This window comes from Lepidochelys kempii, chromosome 9, assembly GCF_965140265.1.
Source record: "Lepidochelys kempii isolate rLepKem1 chromosome 9, rLepKem1.hap2, whole genome shotgun sequence".
Taxonomy (NCBI): Eukaryota; Metazoa; Chordata; order Testudines; family Cheloniidae; genus Lepidochelys; species Lepidochelys kempii.
In genome coordinates, this window is record NC_133264.1 from 21,542,619 (window position 1) to 21,559,628 (window position 17,010).

At 40.6% G+C, this 17,010-nt stretch overlaps 1 protein-coding gene across 2 annotated transcripts; it reads left to right on the plus strand.

Annotated features, from left to right (window-relative positions):
- Positions 1 to 324: 324 nt before the first annotated feature.
- Positions 325 to 16,571, plus strand: NMD3 (NMD3 ribosome export adaptor). Of its 2 annotated transcripts, XM_073359496.1 has the most exons (16): positions 325 to 431; positions 783 to 843; positions 1,346 to 1,480; positions 1,935 to 2,031; positions 2,821 to 2,901; positions 3,522 to 3,650; positions 6,525 to 6,615; positions 6,825 to 6,903; positions 7,283 to 7,379; positions 9,049 to 9,166; positions 10,774 to 10,919; positions 11,872 to 11,984; positions 13,277 to 13,349; positions 13,974 to 14,080; positions 15,471 to 15,541; positions 15,889 to 16,571. In XM_073359496.1, exons 2-16 carry the CDS (start codon positions 800 to 802, stop codon positions 16,020 to 16,022), a joined length of 1,515 nt encoding a protein of 504 aa, XP_073215597.1. In that variant the 5' UTR covers positions 325 to 431; positions 783 to 799; the 3' UTR covers positions 16,023 to 16,571. The 2 variants fall into 2 exon arrangements, with proteins under 2 accessions (XP_073215597.1, XP_073215596.1); XM_073359495.1 differs by having other exon boundaries at positions 341 to 843.
- Positions 16,572 to 17,010: the final 439 nt, after the last annotated feature.

The window sequence follows — 17,010 nt, forward strand, 5'->3', positions numbered from 1 at the left end:
GGTGGAGTCCCACAGGGAAGCAGGAAAGAGCTGCAGGAGGAGGTGGCTCATCTGCATAAGATCCGGGAGCGCGAGGACTTCCATCAGCAGGGCACACTCAGAGGGATGGAGGATGCCAGCCACCTCTTCAGGGACACCATAGTAAAGACGAGCACGGGGGTTTCGCTGTCAGCCTCCCCGGGGCGGGGCGGGACGCGGGGTCGCAGCTCCGAACGCGGCCCCTAAGCGTTAACTCCGCGGCCGCGGATTGGCTAAGAAACCGCAAGGGCGGGTCAGCTCAACCTTGCTTGAGGTAAACAACCACCGTCCCCGCCTACGCCCTGTTCTCGCGGGACTTCGGCTCCGGCCGGTGCTCTGCCGGAAGGAACCCGGAAGTCGAGGCTGAGCTGGGAAGGGCCGAGTGCAGAGCGCCCACGGGGTAGTGGGTGCTGGTGAGGAAAGGGTCCCTCGCGCCGCCGGCTGGGAGAGGGGCGCGGGACCGGCCCTGCCACCGACTCGGCGGGAAGGGGTGGGCGGCGGCGTAGCGGGACTGGCCCGGCCCGGCCTGACACGACACGACACGACACGACACGTGTCTGCTTGTGGGTTGCCCGGGCACTCGGCCCTTGTCGGCCCGCACACGCCGCCCGGGGCCGCGGGCCTACCATAGCCTCGCGCCCTCCGCCTGTGTGCGCGGAGAGAGACCCGTGTGCAGGCCCGGGAGGGGGACCCCTGCGGGGACCTCGCCGCCCTGCCACCAGGGTGCCCCGAGCCCGCGCTAACCCGGCTCTCCGCCCTCCCAGGAGCCGTGTGGCCGGACATGGAGTACATGAAGGCGCCGGTGGCCCCCAGCCAGGGCAACATGTAAGTGACACGGGCCTGGCGCTGCCCGCCGGACGGGGTGGGGCCCGCGAGGGTGTTATGGGGTCGGGTTGGGTAGGACTGGAGCGAAGTGCCCGGTCTCTTGTGAGGCCCCGGCCGGGTCCCCGGAACCCATAGCGGGGAGGGCAGGAAATGGAAGCTCGGACGTCTCTGAAATTCCCTGCGAGGGGAGTCCGTGGAGAAGCACCACGAGTCGGGAATCCTTCCCCAGCGCAGCCAGTACAGGCGTCGCTTTCCACCGGTGGCTTGAGCTGGGTTGGCCATTGGTCACTGACACCCTGGGGGGATCTGGGTCTTCATTTCAGGCCAAACCCATACAAGCTTCCAGACAAAGTGCACAGTGACAGGATGCATTGGTGTGTGTCTTGGCTGGCAGCAGGCCTTTTTCCTTCTATCACAACATTTTTCTCTGCCTTTGTTCCTCTGAGTGCCCCCAAGTATGGTGTTTATTTTTCATTTGTTAATTCTGCTTCATTTACTCAAGCCTGTGCTGCCAGTGTGGCATCCCAATCCCACCAAACCCTGCGAACATGTGCGTGGCATGTTTACGAACTCAGGTGGATATCACAGAAGGAATCCCCAAACAAGTCACGGTTCACTTCTGCAAACAGTGTGAGAGGTATGGTGTGATTACACCGTAGGTTTTAGGCTAATATGTCACTAAAATGTTAAATTTGTGATATTTTTCATTAATATCATAAGCAATGGTTGGAAATGACCAAGTTTATATTCACAGAATGCAAATGTCTGTTTTGACCTTATCTGTTTTTTTGTTTTTAATTATTATTTTAAGGCTTTTCTTTTGCTGAAGCAGTATTAATTCTGGGATTTGGAGGCACATGTAGGAAAAAAGTAGACTGATTAAGTAGTTTCTGAAGGAAAAAGTGGGTGGGTCAGAGTTGGGGAAAAGTTAAAGTACTGTACCTCTGAAGAACGTGGATCTTAATGTTTTATTAGGGAAGCACCAGTTTGGGGTTTATGGTAAACATTTTCTTTTTCTAAACCTAATAATGTTTTAAATAAACAGTGATCTCTGAATAATTTAAATCATTGAAAGTTTTCCTTTATCTCAGATATCTTCAGCCTCCAGGAACTTGGGTTCAGTGTGCCTTAGAATCGAGAGAACTTCTAACTTTGTGTCTTAAAAAAATCAAAGCTTCGCTTAGTAAGGTTAGTCACTGAATTGCATTTGCGCTGTATAAAATAAGATCTGATTAACTTGTATAGACTTTAGAACTTACAGGGTAGTGGTCAATGTGACTGACTACCCAGAATCAGTTGATTTATGTTAAAGGTGGAGGCTGAAATCCTGACCTCATTGAAATCAATAGTAAAACTCCCATTGACTTCAGCAAGGCCAGGATTTCACCGAGTTTGGAGCTAGATCTGGTTAATACAAACAAAACACATCCCTAAAGAAAGCATTCAGTTATCAAAATGAATTTCCGCTATTAAACGAAACATATATTATGCATTTGACAATCATGTTAGTGTTACCAGATATTGGTTGGTCTTGTGCCACCACATTGCAGTTTGGACTCAGAAATAGACCACTATCTTATTTATTTCGGTTAAATTTACAGTAGCGCACAGTAACCATTTCAGTAAGCCTTTTTTACATTGTTTAAGTAACTGGCAGTTTGTTACTTGACAACTTGCAGCAAAAGCACAAATGGCTGTAGTAGTAGTTCTATGTTGGTGGTTTTAGGTTGAAGAAATTTTTTCAATCTAATTATGTGGAGGTGTAGCATGAATAATATTGATTGGGTTTGTTGTACTGCTAAACATGTTTCTTAAATGTCTTCCAGTCCTCAATTGTTGATAGTGTACTTTGTAACTCATTACCTGAAGCTTGTGTTCTTAATGGTTAACTTTTCATGCTTTAAACATGCATGTTAGAGAGTCTGACAGGTTATCAACTAGAGGATAATGAATAATCTTCTCTGTTTCTACTGACAGGTGCGGCTGATCGAAGCAAGCTTTGTTTGGACTGAACCACATTCCAGGAGACTTAAGATAAAGCTGACAGTACAAAAAGAGGTAATTGAGATCCATTGCACCTCTTACAGGTTTTTTTTTTCTAAGCACTATTTTAGGCGACAAATACAGTAGCGTACAGAAAGGCAATTCTCTGTTGGCTGGTGGAGGCCAAGAATGTTCCAGAGGTTATTTGCTTGTCTTGGAGGAAGATGCTGATTTCACTGTGCCTAAAGCCCACAAATGGAGCAGTATTGACAGTGACCTGAGGAAGGCATTTTGCTTTCTCAGCTGCAGGGAGGAAAGGTAACCCTATGCAGGCAGAGAAGTTAATGAAAGATTCAACCGCCTAAAGAGACAGGTTTATAATAATTTCTGAAGACAAGCAGGCAACTTTTTTTATCTTGTTTTTTAAAATATGATTTTCTCCATTTTTCTGAGTAATTATTTGGAAAATTGAGGCCTTCATAAAAGCATAACATTTATATTTCATGAATAGTACTGCCAACCTCCATGCATAGCATAACAATGGCTGTCAAGTAATCTTACTATACCAGTTACTTTGAACTATAATATACTAATTTTTGGTTGAATATTTGCATCAGTGATGTAAACTATAAAATGGCGCCATCTTCAACCAGAAGAAAGAAAATTTGTAATCATTCTTAAATTTGATTCTGCAGGTGATGAATGGAGCAATCCTTCAACAAGTGTTTGTGGTGGAGTATGTAGTTCAGCCTCAAATGTGTGATGACTGTCATAGAGTTGAAGCTAAGGATTTCTGGAAAGCAGTGGTTCAGGTCAGACAAAAGGTAAAAACAATAGTAATGTTCTTCAGTATCCGTCTAGTTCAGTAACCGGTCAGGTGACCAATACTGAATGCCTTCTTTTGAAGCATAAGCTTCTCAAATGCATCTGGCCAATACAGGAATGCAGTCTGCAAACATAAGGTGGAAATCTTTCCCTCGCCCCAGCCAGTCTGTTCTCTGAGGCATGAACATTAATGGCCCTTCACGCTGTATCCCAATTAAAGTAACTGCAGATGCTTCACTAGCCTTCTTTGTGCTTTTTCTGTATTCTCTTTTGGTCATCTCTTTAGGAACTCTTTTACTCTCCTCTTATCCAAAACTTTTAAGCCTATGCATCCCAGTGAACCACAAGCCAGTAGCTGGGAGAGGGATCTCATATAGACAGGTAAACACCCTTCCCGATCTGCCTCTCTGGTATGCATCTTCATGTGTCAGGCAATATGCAATATTGACATGCTTGGATGGAGGGCTGGGGATTATGGAAGAGGCATGTAGAGATGATGATAGCTATTTACCCTCACCCACCTATAAGGAAAGGAGGAAGAAAACCCTGCTCCTCTGATTCCAGCTCACCTGGCCTTGGGGGAAGGGATGAGAAGTTCTGTTTCCTGGCCTAAAAGGGTGAGCATCAGAACTTAAAGTGAACATGAACCATCAATCTCATGCATATGTAGTATATTGTGCACACAAAAATGTTTAAGGAACATTTTTAAAGTTGCAAAGTCAATAAGGTATTTAGGAAATATCAGAATTAAGGTTGCCAGCCTTGTACATATGCTCCAAAGTATGGGGCCACCAGAGCTTTTCAAAGAAAAGGTCACCAGAATTTCTTTAACATTGCAAAACTATTTTTTTTCCATTGCCTTGTTTTCGAAAATGACTGAACCCTTTTGGCTGACATTAAAAAATAAAAATATACCAGCCAGAGGCAGGCTCTTGGCATGGAAGTTTCAGCCCAAATAGTAAAGATCAGTGAAATTATTATAAGTAGCTAAAAACAGGGTCTTATAATGGGAAGTTCTGGGCAATCTTAATAAGTGAAGCTACCAGCCCCACCTATAGTGGTGGTGAAATATTTTCCTTTTTCTCCAGCCTCCTCCTAACATTAGCTGACCTCTTGTTTCCTTTTTTGGCCCCAGCCATACAGTGAGCTAACACCTACATCTTTTTTCCATAAGTCTAAAACTAATTCAGATAAAGTGAGTGTCTGAGCATCTAAGTTGCACTTTCTGATATGTTTTATTTTACACTTGTCTGTGGGGCATTTCATATGTCATTGTTAAGGTAGGTTATTTGTAATGCTGTCACAGGTTGTCATGAATTCTTCAATTTTTGCTTTTCTTAAACTTCACTGCTCATCTGGAGAGCCACTAGCTTTTAATTAAATATGATTTCTAGCCATTTTGGTTGCAAAGGTAACCTTCTAAACATGAAAATATAACTGATGCTGTCTTGCTAAGTCCTACCAATATGCAGAGATTCTCTAGAGGATGCACCTTTGCCTTATGTAAAAATTCTAAAACCTTGTAATGTAAGACTATAAAATGTGCTTTATTAAAATAAGACCTGATATCGTTTTTTAAGAATGTGTTTTTCGATTTTTCCCACTTGAAATTAATGTTTAGGACACTTAATATACTCAAAAAATTTCTGAGACTTTCTAACTGCAGTTGTGACTATTTCACTTTTTGCTAGGAAAAAGCAGCGGGAAGTGTTTTATTTTACCCCAATATTTTGCTTTGACCAACAGCCAACTTCAGTCATTCTATTGCTCAGACACTGATGGGTATGTCTACACTGCAGCTGGAACTGGGCCTTCCAACCAGGTATACAGACATGCTAAATCCACTCAAGCTAGCATGCTAATTAAGAGCTGCGTAGATAGATATTTCATCAGTCCAGTCCAGCCACACAAGTATGGACCTGGGGAGGAGAGTGGGCTTGTACTCCGCCAACTAGCCAGTGCCACAATGTCCACATATTAGCATCTATATCTACCCTAACTGGCAGGCACGCTTCCAGCTGCAGTGTGATAGACATAGCCTTAGTTTTGTACAGTCCTTCTGTGATTCCTTTCAGGTCTGCCTAAGACTTGACTAGTCTAAATAATCTTGTTCTTAGCAGACTGCCTGCTGGCAGTTTGCATCCTCCTGAAACTGTTTTGCTTCTAAAGTGATGGAAAACACACTTCCTAGGCAATAATCTTTAAGCTGTGCAGTGTTTGATAAGGTGATCAGATATATAAACTGAACCTTTGAATAGCTTGTTTTTTTAAAATGTCCATATTTGCATTTCTTTAACTAGTATTCAAGTACACCGCTTGAGAAAAGGAAGTGAATGGGTGCATATTACAATTTTAGTGCCATGTAGCTCATGGGGCTAGTTGAATTTGTTTTTTTTAAATCATTTCGGTTTTATAATATCAGTTAAATTAATCCCATTAGAATCAGAAGGATGGGTTATTTATAATTGTTTAGGATCCAATGTATTGAGAAAATCAATATTACAGAAACAAGAAATAAGAGTAAATAAGAAATAGAGGTTTAAAAGCAACACAGAAAGGCATAAATGGAGCAGTTGCTTGCGCATTTATGTACATGTATGGTAAATTTTCAGTAGTTCTCTTGTAATAAAGACTTCATTCAGTGTCTAAGCTTATTCAGTTTCCCCATTTGTAATTTTGGGATAATGATACTGACCTCCTTTGTAAAGTGCTTGGAGAGCTACTGATAAAAAGCACTATATAAGAACTATTTATTTTATTTCTGCTTCAGTTGATCGTTCCATGTTCATGGTTACCCTGTTGATGCATTTGCAGATAACTTGAAGGTTGTTACATTTTCATAATCTAATCTAGATTTGACTTTTTAACTTTAGACTCTGCACAAAAAAACTTTCTACTATTTGGAACAATTGATTTTAAAACACAGGCTTCATCAAAATACTCTTCGGATCAAAGAGATTCATGGTAAGTGAAGTGGCTTGCCAATAATCTTTATGTAAAATGACTGAAGTAATCGAAATTGGAAGTCTCTGGGTCTGAAAAATAAGTACTAGTATTCCATTTTTGTGCACATTGGTTGCTGAGAGGTATGACTTAGATATAGCCTTTTTATGGTGAAAAATACCCATTTAAAGTACAATATAGTATCTTCATGTAGCTGTATTTTCTTTAAGATGGCCTGGATTTCTATTATGGTTCAAAGCAACATGCCCAGAAGATGGTAGACTTTCTTCAGTGTACAGTTCCTTCCAGGTATTTTGCCATAGTTTATCACATTCTAACTCAGATATTCAAGAGCTGTTGGAAAATTACTTTGCTGATCCTTTATTTTGAAAATTGTATGTAAAGTGCAGAATCAGCAGTTCTTGGATGCAATGAGTCTTTTGTAATTACAACAAAGTGAAGCTACCAGCCCCGAAGTCTCCAATTTTCTCCATCAGCTGAGACATCATGGAACTAACCCTTTTGTCCATTGTCCTGTTTTCCATGTTATTCCTAGTTTTCTTGTGATATGAAGCCATATATTTGCAAGTATTTCTACTACGATATTTTGTGCTGAGAGAATGAATTACCTTCTGTATATTTCTTATGCCTCATTTTGCTCCTTTAAAGTTTTATTTATGCTTTTTAGATCAAAATCATCCCAGCGTTTGATTTCGCATGATATTCATAGCAATGCCTACAATTACAAAAGCACTTTCTCTGTGGAGATTGTTCCAGTATGTAAGGTAGCTTTCTTTTTTATTTTTTTTAAAGGAATAAAATATATTATCAATTTACAGTGGCTGTAATTTACATTTTTGATCATGAGTCAGGATTTTTTTTTTTTTTTTAAAACAAGATCTTTTAAGGTAAATGTGTTCTTAGTGAAAAAAGCTGTCATCAAGCAGTCCATTAGTTTGGAAAGTATTTTAAAAAGCATGCTCAGAAAGGGGGTAGAGTGCTTGTTTCTCCAAACTTCTGGCTGAAACCAGCACTTACAAGCCCAATGTGCAACATACCTGTATAATTACGTCAAAAGCAAAACCAATCCACCTCAAAATTTGCATGCTAAATTTCATCCCATGGTAGAATTTGACTGAAAAGTTTGGTGTACAATCGTGTGAAGTGTTTTGAGAGAGATAATGGCTTGAGAATTTCCCTGTTCGCTTTCAAAGATCTTGCAAACTGGGTTTTTGGCTCATTTCACTGAAAAGTAGATTTACCTATAACCTTCAAACTGCACCTCTGTTCTGTATTGCTTAACACGTAAAAATGCTTTTTTGCTGGCTTTAGAGAGGATTCTGGTATAGTAGCACTTATGTAATAACACCTTTTAAATATTAAGGTAAATACGTATTCCAATGCACTGAAAACATACACTTGTGTTTCCATGCATTATATATTAATTTGCACCTCTTCTTTGATTTACATGTTGAAAGTTTGCTGGACCCACATGAAGATGACCATTAGCAGTGGTAGTGGTTGTCAGGGTGTCATGTGGGTTTGTCTCAGTCCAGTAGCCGGAGAAGCAAAATATAGGCAAAACATAAACTTCTGGGCAAGTTTAAAAAAAATAACTGCACCAAGTGTGAAAAGCTCTTCCGAGCAGGGATAGTCTTGGTGTGTGTTTATAGTGAGTCTAGCACAGTGGGGCTTTAATGAGATTTTGATTAGCCCCTTTGGGTATTACTACAATATTTATATTAATGAGGGTGGTTATCTGTAGATAATTGAGGTCTGTATTTTAGACAATGCCTAAAAATTTATCCAGTATTTATAGCCTAGTCATTTGGGTAGTTAAGAAAAGTACTGCTGCTCACAAATTGAGCCCTGCTGAATATGTACTATAGTTAGTGTAAAACATCTTTTCCACCTTTGAGCATTTTTGCTAATTTACGAGACAGAGACCCACACTACTGCCTTCTTATCAGTACTTTATACCCTGAGAAAACAATTAATGTTAATCCCCGAAAAAGTAAAGAGTGATCCCTGAAGAAACCTTAATATGGTACAACCTTAACTTTCCTCAAGTTTACAGAAATATCCAAAACTTTCTGCTAAGTAGGAGAACCATGCAGGTGGACAGTGTCTTCCTCCTTTGTTCAACTGAAGGTTGAGGGGGAAATGGCTTTGTGCTGTAACTAAAAAGCTACTTTCTTACCAGTTGTCAAAGATTTGCCATGAGAAGGTTAGAAACTCACTTCTCAGCCACGCAGTATTGTAGAATTAGATTTCCCCTCATCTACTCCCCACCCCCAGTTGTTTGTTCATAGCATTTATGTTGAATGGTAATAGTGGTTGTTCTCAAACTCAATTTAAGGACTTGTTTAAAAAAGTTTTAGTACTTCGCTAAAAATCTGAATATAACTAAAAACAAGAAAACAAATGTGTGAAATTTTGTCTCTTGCTGCACAGGACAATGTTGTATGTCTGTCTCCAAAACTGGCACAGAGCCTTGGGAATATGAGCCAGATTTGTGTGTGCATCAGAGTAACAAGTGCTGTCCACCTCATTGATCCCAACACTCTGCAGAGTAAGTTGGGGGAGGGGAGCTGTTGTTCGTTTTTTCCCCTTGAGCGTTAATCCTGTTGTCTAGTAATTCTTCTTCTGTTTCAGAGTAGCAGCTGTGTTAGTCTGTATCTGCAAAAAGAACAGGAGTACTTGTGGCACCTTAGAGACTAACAAATTTATTAGAGCATAAGCTTTCGTGGGCTACGGCCCACTTCATCGGATGCATAGAATGGAACATATAGTAAGAAGAGAGACACACGAAGTTCCCATACAAACTGTACGAGGCTAATTAAGATGAGCTATTATCAGCAGGAGAGAAACTTTTGTAGTGATGATCAAGATGGCCCATTTAGACAGTTCACAAGAAGGTGTGAGGATACTTAACACAGGGAAATAGATTCAATATGTGTAATGACCCAACTACTCCGAGTCTCTATTCAAACCCAAGTTAATGGTATCTAGCTTGCATATTAAGTCAAGCTCAGCAGTTTCTCGTTGGAGTCTGTTTTTGAAGCTTTTCTCTTGTAAAATTGCCACCCTTAAGTCATTTACTGAGTGGCCAGAGAGGTTGAAGTGTTCTCTTCCTACCGGTTTTTAAATGTTATGATTCCTGATGTCAGATTTGTGTCCATTTATTCTTTTGCATAGAGACTGTCCGGTTTGGCCAATGTATATGACAGAGGAGCATTGCTGGCACTTGCTGGCATATATCACATTGGTAGATGTGCAGGTGAACGAGCCCCTGATGGCATGGCTAATGTGAGAACAGCATTCTTCTGTTGGCATTGTTCTTACTGAATGTTTTCCTGATGCACATCTTGTGTTTCAGACCTTAATTATGAAAGATTAAATCCGTTTGCTCACTGCCGAACAAATTAATGGCAAACTAAAATTAATCTTTGCCCCTGAATTCTCTACTATTGCGTACAAAATGTACCACAAATGAAAGAATTGCAGAGGCTATCTGGATGATATTTTCCTTTTGTCACTTTGCTGTGCCATGTTAGCCGTGTCTGCTTGAGAAAGGGTTTATTGTTACAGCTCTACCAGCCAGCTCTGATAGTTGGGTTCTTGTATTGCCGGTGTCGTTTATACCAGAATTAAACTGTCTACGTTAGGGGTTTTGCCAGCCCAGGTGTGTTGGTTAGAAGCGACTTTTTAAATGTAGACCAGGCCTTGGTCTATCACAGGCATATTCCTTTAGAATTAAGATGGAGATACAGAATGCAAACTGACATGTGACTCAGGGCAGGTCTGCACTAGGAGTGCTTCATGGGAATAGCAGTACCAGTATATTTTACCAGCGAAGCACTCCTAGAGTGGGTGTAGCTTATTCCAGTCTTCCCTTCCCCTCCTAACAAAATAAGCTATACTGGCAAAAGTACAGTTTTGCTGGTACTGTATAACTGCATCTACACTAGGGACTCTTGTCAGTCAGATCACACCCTGATTTAGACAATGCTACATCAGCAATAGTTTATAGTGTACACCTGGCCTCAATGCTTCTACTCTGTTGAAGTGTAATATCACTGATCATTTGAAAGTTGCCTTGATTTTTGGCTTAATAATGCATATTGAGTCCGAAAGCAATTTTCCTGTGCCCACAAAGGTCTGTATTTGCCCTTTCAGTTGCTGACATTGATGGAAACACTTACTGGCGTCACCCTTTCAATAGCTTGTTCCATCCAAAGCAGTTGGAGGAGTTCATTGTAATAGATATCACCAGGGTCCAAGAGAGAAAACAAGGTGCAGGTGCAGGGATGAGATCAAACAAAGTAAGAGTTTATTTGCCTTATTTAACACTTTGGAAACCGGGTTCCTTGTCTGGGATTCTGTTTTGGCTCACTTGATGTTACAAAGCATACTGCACGTTTTTCCAAATATAGCCCAAAATGTTCTGAATATTGTTAGCTGGTGAAGCTTTCCCCTAAGAAAGGTGCAGTACATTGTTCTCATTCACTGGGAATTGCATACACATCATATGAATTCCCTTTTCAGAAATTATTTTGCTTCAACATTAAGTTAAAATTTGATTGTTATAAGCTGCTTACTCTTAGGTTAATATTTTAGGTCACAATTTCATAATGAAGCATTTTATGCAGCCCAACACTTAAGAGGATTGTGGATACCAGCTAAGATTCATTATAACTAAATGAACCATATTTGATAAATATCTTGACAAATATTCCACCTGAATGCTTAGGTCAAATTAGTACTAGAGACTGGTGTTCAGAAGTCAATTCACCTCTCTTAATAGTGTTTTATTACAGATCTTGTAGCAGTTGTTCCTCCTTGTTGTCCGTCCTTCCTTCCTTCCTCCACACAAGACTGTGGCTTGGCACTTTTTTGTCCTACACAGAGACTTCTATGTAACAATGCCTAGCCTTTGGTTTGCTGCTCTACGTTTTTTATATTTCCTTACCAAATAATATTGATCCAACAACTCTATATGGTACATAATGAAATAAAAACAATCTTTGTGATCATATTTATAGGAGGAAATCTAAATGGAATCTGTGCAAATTTCCCATTGTTTCCATTTGTTTGTCTTCAGTAAAGACAATCATTAACCATAAGAAAATGGAAATATAAGCTGGATACAGAAAGCCAGTATTACTGATGCAATATTAAATGGTACATAGTACAGCAATAGAAGTGTTTTTAATTATGCAGCAGAAAATGAAACTCTCCATCTCATTACAAAAATGTTTGTTTCCATTTTTCAAGCACACTCTTGCTGAAGCCTGGGTACAGAAAACCTCAGAGATGAATACAGATAATCAGTATTTCTGCCGCACTCACTTGGGGCACCTTCTAAATCCTGGAGACCTAGTCTTGGGGTTTGTATGATATATGCTATTTTCAATCAATATTTGATTGACTGAGACAGATTTTGCAGATTAATAAAATCTCAACTTCCTGTAACACTGACCCCAAAGTTACAGGACATGGGGGACAGGAAAGATCTTGTAATTCTGTCATTTTGGAAAAGGATTTTGGGTTGGTAGGAGAAGAGGTGGCTTCTGTTTTTTAAAGTGTCTGTTTAAACCAGCGGTTCTCAAACTGTGGATCAGGACCCCAGTGTGGGTTGCAATCCCGTTTTAATGGGGTCACCAGGGCTGGCATTAGACTTGCTGGGGCCCAGGGCCAAAGCCCGAACCCTGAGTGGCACTGCTCTGACTTCAGCTTCAGCCCTGGGCAGTGGAGCACAGGTTACAGGCCCCCTGCCAGGGGCTGAAGACTTGGGCTTCGGCTTCCCCCCCAGCCCACCTAGGGTGGCAGGGCTCAGGCTTCAGTTCCCTCTCCTGGGATAGTGTAGTAATTTTTGTTGTCAGAAGGGGGATCACAATGCAATCAATCTTGAGAACCCCTGGTCTAAACCAAAACTTGTAAAAATGGCACTTTTTGACTCAGTACTACTGCCTGTGCGTGTTCAGAATTGTATCTAATTAGTTTTTCCACTTTTTGCTATGGTTAGCACTGAAGTGCTATCACAACTGTGGGAAGCTGATCTGGATTCGGCTCATGCTTTCACAACAGAATTGTGAACTGTTCTAATTTTCAAAATTAGAAGTTGCAGGAAAATGAGGGTGGAGAAGAGGCCCTTGGTCATGGCCAGGAAGAGGTCACTGGTGACCTTAATGAGAGAAGTCTCAATGGCATAGAGGGACAAAAGCCAGAGTGGAATGGGGTCAGTCAGCTAGCAGTCAGAATCAAAGCAATGAGTGTATAGAGTGCACATATGACAAACATACTGCTTAGACATGGAGAGGCTTGGGAGGGTTTTTAAGATGCCACGGTAGGGACATGTTCAAAGACCAAGTATGCTGGAATGTGTCAGAAGAAAAGAGGGGATGGAGACAACGGAACAGGTTGAAGGGTATGCTCTGCAGCTTGATAGCATGTAATGTACTTGATCGCTGTTAGTGTGTGTTAGATACCTTATAATGTAAAGAGTTTAACTTGTTTATCAAGGATACTTAGTAGCATGGATTTTCTTCCCTGTTGTGTATCTCTTTTTGTGTGAACTATAAAATTGTAATTATACCATGTTCGTTTCTTCTTGGAAGTATAAAACATGAAAGGTTAAGTATTCAAGCAATTAAGTGTGTTGTAAATATCTTCCTTTTAGATATGACTTGGCCAATTGTAACCTCAATGACGAATTTGCAAATAAGATGAACCCCCACAATGTTCCTGATGTGGTAAGGTCCTAGAGTCTCCTTCTTGTGCATAATTGAAGATGAGAACGTTGTGGTCTATAAAATGTATGTTGTAGTCCTAGCTTAAAAATCTGGGGAAATGAGGTATTAGCACCAACATCCTGGTCAAATTCCAGTTTTGGAAATTATATTCTGGCTGTTTAAATTTTCCCTGTTTTGATTGGCTTTCTTAAAGACATGCCTTAGCTCACACAGGAATTAATTCAAGGAAGTCCTGTAGCCTGTGTTATGCAGAAGGTCAAATTAGATGATCAGTTATCCCATCTGCTCTTCTGGATCTGTAGTATCCATTTCTTTCCCTAAACTATTGTGTCCTATCTATGCTGCGCCAGCACTGTGTACTGTTCCTTCCATACACATATATAGCTTGGAAAGGACTTGGGGAGCCCTTTGTATGACAAGCTCTATGTAAATCGTGTGAGAACTTCACTATTCAGGCTCAATGAGGTGCCTGACTCATTTATCCTATACAGCTTTCCATTGCTGCCCTCTTGTGACCAATTATTATATTACAGAATCCACAATGCAGTACAATTCCTTGGTTCATAGATTAAAGAATGTTAGTGTTTTTCTGAAAATTGGTCTAAAATGATATCTTCTGTGTAGGTTTTAATAAAGAAGAGTTATGACCGTACTAAACGCCAGCGTCGCAGGAACTGGAAACTGAAAGAGCTGGAAAGGGACAGAGAAGGCATGGATACAGATGACGAAAGGTTTGGTTTCTGCTCAGTAACTCTTTCCCTTGAACCATCTGTGCAGGGTCCAGTAATGGGCAGCATTTCTCAATCTCTCCTGATAATGGTACTAGATTTAGTTCATGCTCAGGTCTAAAGAGTATCCAGAATAAGTGGAGACACCACTCCTCCTCTTCTTCCACACAGGCAGGTACAACTGGCACTCCATAAGGGGGAGTGCATGCTCACCATTATCAGAAGATGGCTTAGCAGGTCTGGTCTCCCTGCATTCCAGGGAGAGGTATACCTCTTCACTGCTCCCTACTGCAGGAAGTGCCTTAAAGACACAATTTAGCCCCGAGTGCTTAGAGTGAAACCTCATCCCACTTTTGACTGCTTTGTGAAATTGCAGGGGAGATTGATATTTGAGACAATATAGTAAAACTTTCTTTAGTAATGGCTGTAAGATTGTGGGCAAAATTCAAGATACACAGTATAAGCATGGACTACGAAGATTTAAAACTGGAATCATCATTAGTGAGTAGGGTCACAGACCACATGTCTGTGGGCAACCAATTAGACATTAAGCTGTCTAAAGAGACATCTGCAAGGGAGAGGAAATGTTTGTCATTGGTATGTTCAGTAACAAATTGTATGCAACAGCTGACTAACTCTAATGTCTAGCTGACTGGAAAATGGAAGCAAAAGATCAGAGTTAAATTGGAATGTAAAAGCTACAGAATATTAGTGGCATACTATAAACTACCCGAAGACTGAATTACAAATATGGATATGTTAAAAGAGCATATGTCTGAGGGACCAAATCCTGTAATCATTTCTTGGTGTGCAATGCTTCCCTACACTTGATGGCCCTTGAGAGGAGCAAAGAAGTGAGATGTAGAGCAGTTATTTAAGTGCTGACTGCATGCTCAAGACATAAAATAAGTGCCTTAAACCCATGCAAGTAGAAGGGCAGTGGTCAGTGAGTCATGCCTATCCTTCTCCCCCAACTCTAAAGTTGTCTGTCTTGTTTTCGAATACATCCAGGCAACTTGGGATTTGGGGGATGGAGCTAGGGTTCTGCCATTTGTTCAGTGGTCCCCACAGCACCCAGAGAAATATAAGCCGCTCTTCAAGTTTTTTAATTTTTAATCTGTGCTTGAAGCACACAGCTGCAGCTTCTACAAAATGTATTCTGTGTATAATAAAAACAAGAGCACTTGTCAACTCCAGAAGTTTTCTGAGTAAGTCTCTCCACCCATCCCCATTGGGGTTTTACCTGCAGTAGAGTTTCACCTCTAGGATTGGCCTAAATAGTTATCTGGCATGATTCCACTGGGCTGCTAGCCTGCCAGACTCCAGAGTTTGCATAATTCTAAAGGAAAAGAGAAGAGTTAATGTATTCAGTTGAGTTTGTTGCTTTTTTTAGGCAGTACCAGGACTTCCTTGAAGATCTTGAAGAAGATGAGACAATTAGAAGGAATGTCAATATTTATAAAGGTAAGTCAAAACACTTGTGACTTCAGATTTTATTTAGCTTCTGGTAATTCAGAAGGATTTGAATGCTCAGGGTAAAGTGACATACACTTAGAAAAATGCATATTGCTTGAGGTCATAATGTCAACAGGTATTTTACAGCCTTTGATTACTGTGTGTTCATGTTTTGTATTTGCAACAAAGGTAGGATTGGTGTGGAAGTCTAATTTGGGGGGAAAGAACAGTTGTAGGAAGGATTGGTCTATAATGCAGCAGCCTGTATGAAAGTGACAGGGTGTATTCATTGCTTTAAGCTATGAAATTTCTTGGAGCTATTATTCCCTTATTTGGTTTTTCTTTTGGTTTTTTAGATTCAAAAATTCCAGTGGAAAGTGACACAGATGATGAAGGTGCTCCACGAATCAGTCTGGCTGAGATGCTAGAGGAACTCCATATCTCCCAGGATGCCACTGGTGGGGAGGGTTCTGATATGATGACACAATAAGCATATGCATTAATAAATGCAATCATTGTACTCTCGAGGAGAAACTATCCTGCCCAGAAATAAATGTAATGAACTGTTGAACTAATTGTAGACATTCATGTAGTCTTGTGAATATAAAAGGCTGTGCACGTAAACCTCTTACCCATAAATAAGTGTGTGTGCTATACAAACTGCTGATGAGGATCAGATTTAGTAAAATCAAACTCCTGATGAAGGTGTCACAATATAAGGCCTGCAAGTTTTTCAGATGTTCTCCTGCTGCCTTCTCCCTATGACTTCTGCAATGTGAGTGCAAGCTGAAACTGCAGGTGTATCCACATGATTGTCTTGAGGTTAAGATGCAAGATGAGGAGTCAAGAGCGATGGGTTCTGTTCCTGATTCTGCCAGACTTTCTGTAGCTTCCTCTCCTGTAAAAGAGACCTTTATCTTCTTAGCAGGAGAGTTGTTGATTTGCTTGGAAAGTGCTTTAAGATCTTTGAATGGAAGATGTAATATGAATTTATTCAGCAAAATTTCTGGTAAATATGAGTAAACTGTTTGTTCCTCTACTGTGTGCATAAGGATTTTATGTAAAATATGTAAGTCAGTTGCCAGTACAGCCCTCTGAATCACAAAGCTTGGCCATTCTCACTCATTGTAGGATATACTGCACTATCCTAAATGCCAGTATCCATATGTTAATTTAACATGAATAAATATCTCCAGTTGTGAATCTTACATTTGAAACTTAGAACTCTGAACACTTGTTATTAGCAAATAACTCAGTATATTAACAAAATGTCATGGTCAACTGTTACTCACTTAATTGTTATAAGTTTTAACACCAAAGAGGGCATGGTCAAAATGTGCAATTGTTCTGGTATAACAGAATATGAAATATTGACATCCTTCAATTTTTTTTGTTTTTACTGCAGAGGGGTTGGTGGAATTGCATGAGAGCTTTCAGGTTTCCCAAATCTATAATGGGATAGAAAGGATAAACCTATA

Bases quoted from the DNA above. Each gene is read 5' to 3' on its own strand.
- NMD3 (XM_073359496.1), top strand. From the start codon at position 800: ATGGAGTACATGAAGGCGCCGGTGGCCCCCAGCCAGGGCAACAT. The intron at 14,081-15,470 runs GTTTGGTTTCTG...TGCTTTTTTTAG, and splicing joins ATGGATACAGATGACGAAAG to GCAGTACCAGGACTTCCTTG. The intron at 15,542-15,888 runs GTAAGTCAAAAC...TTGGTTTTTTAG, and splicing joins GAATGTCAATATTTATAAAG to ATTCAAAAATTCCAGTGGAA.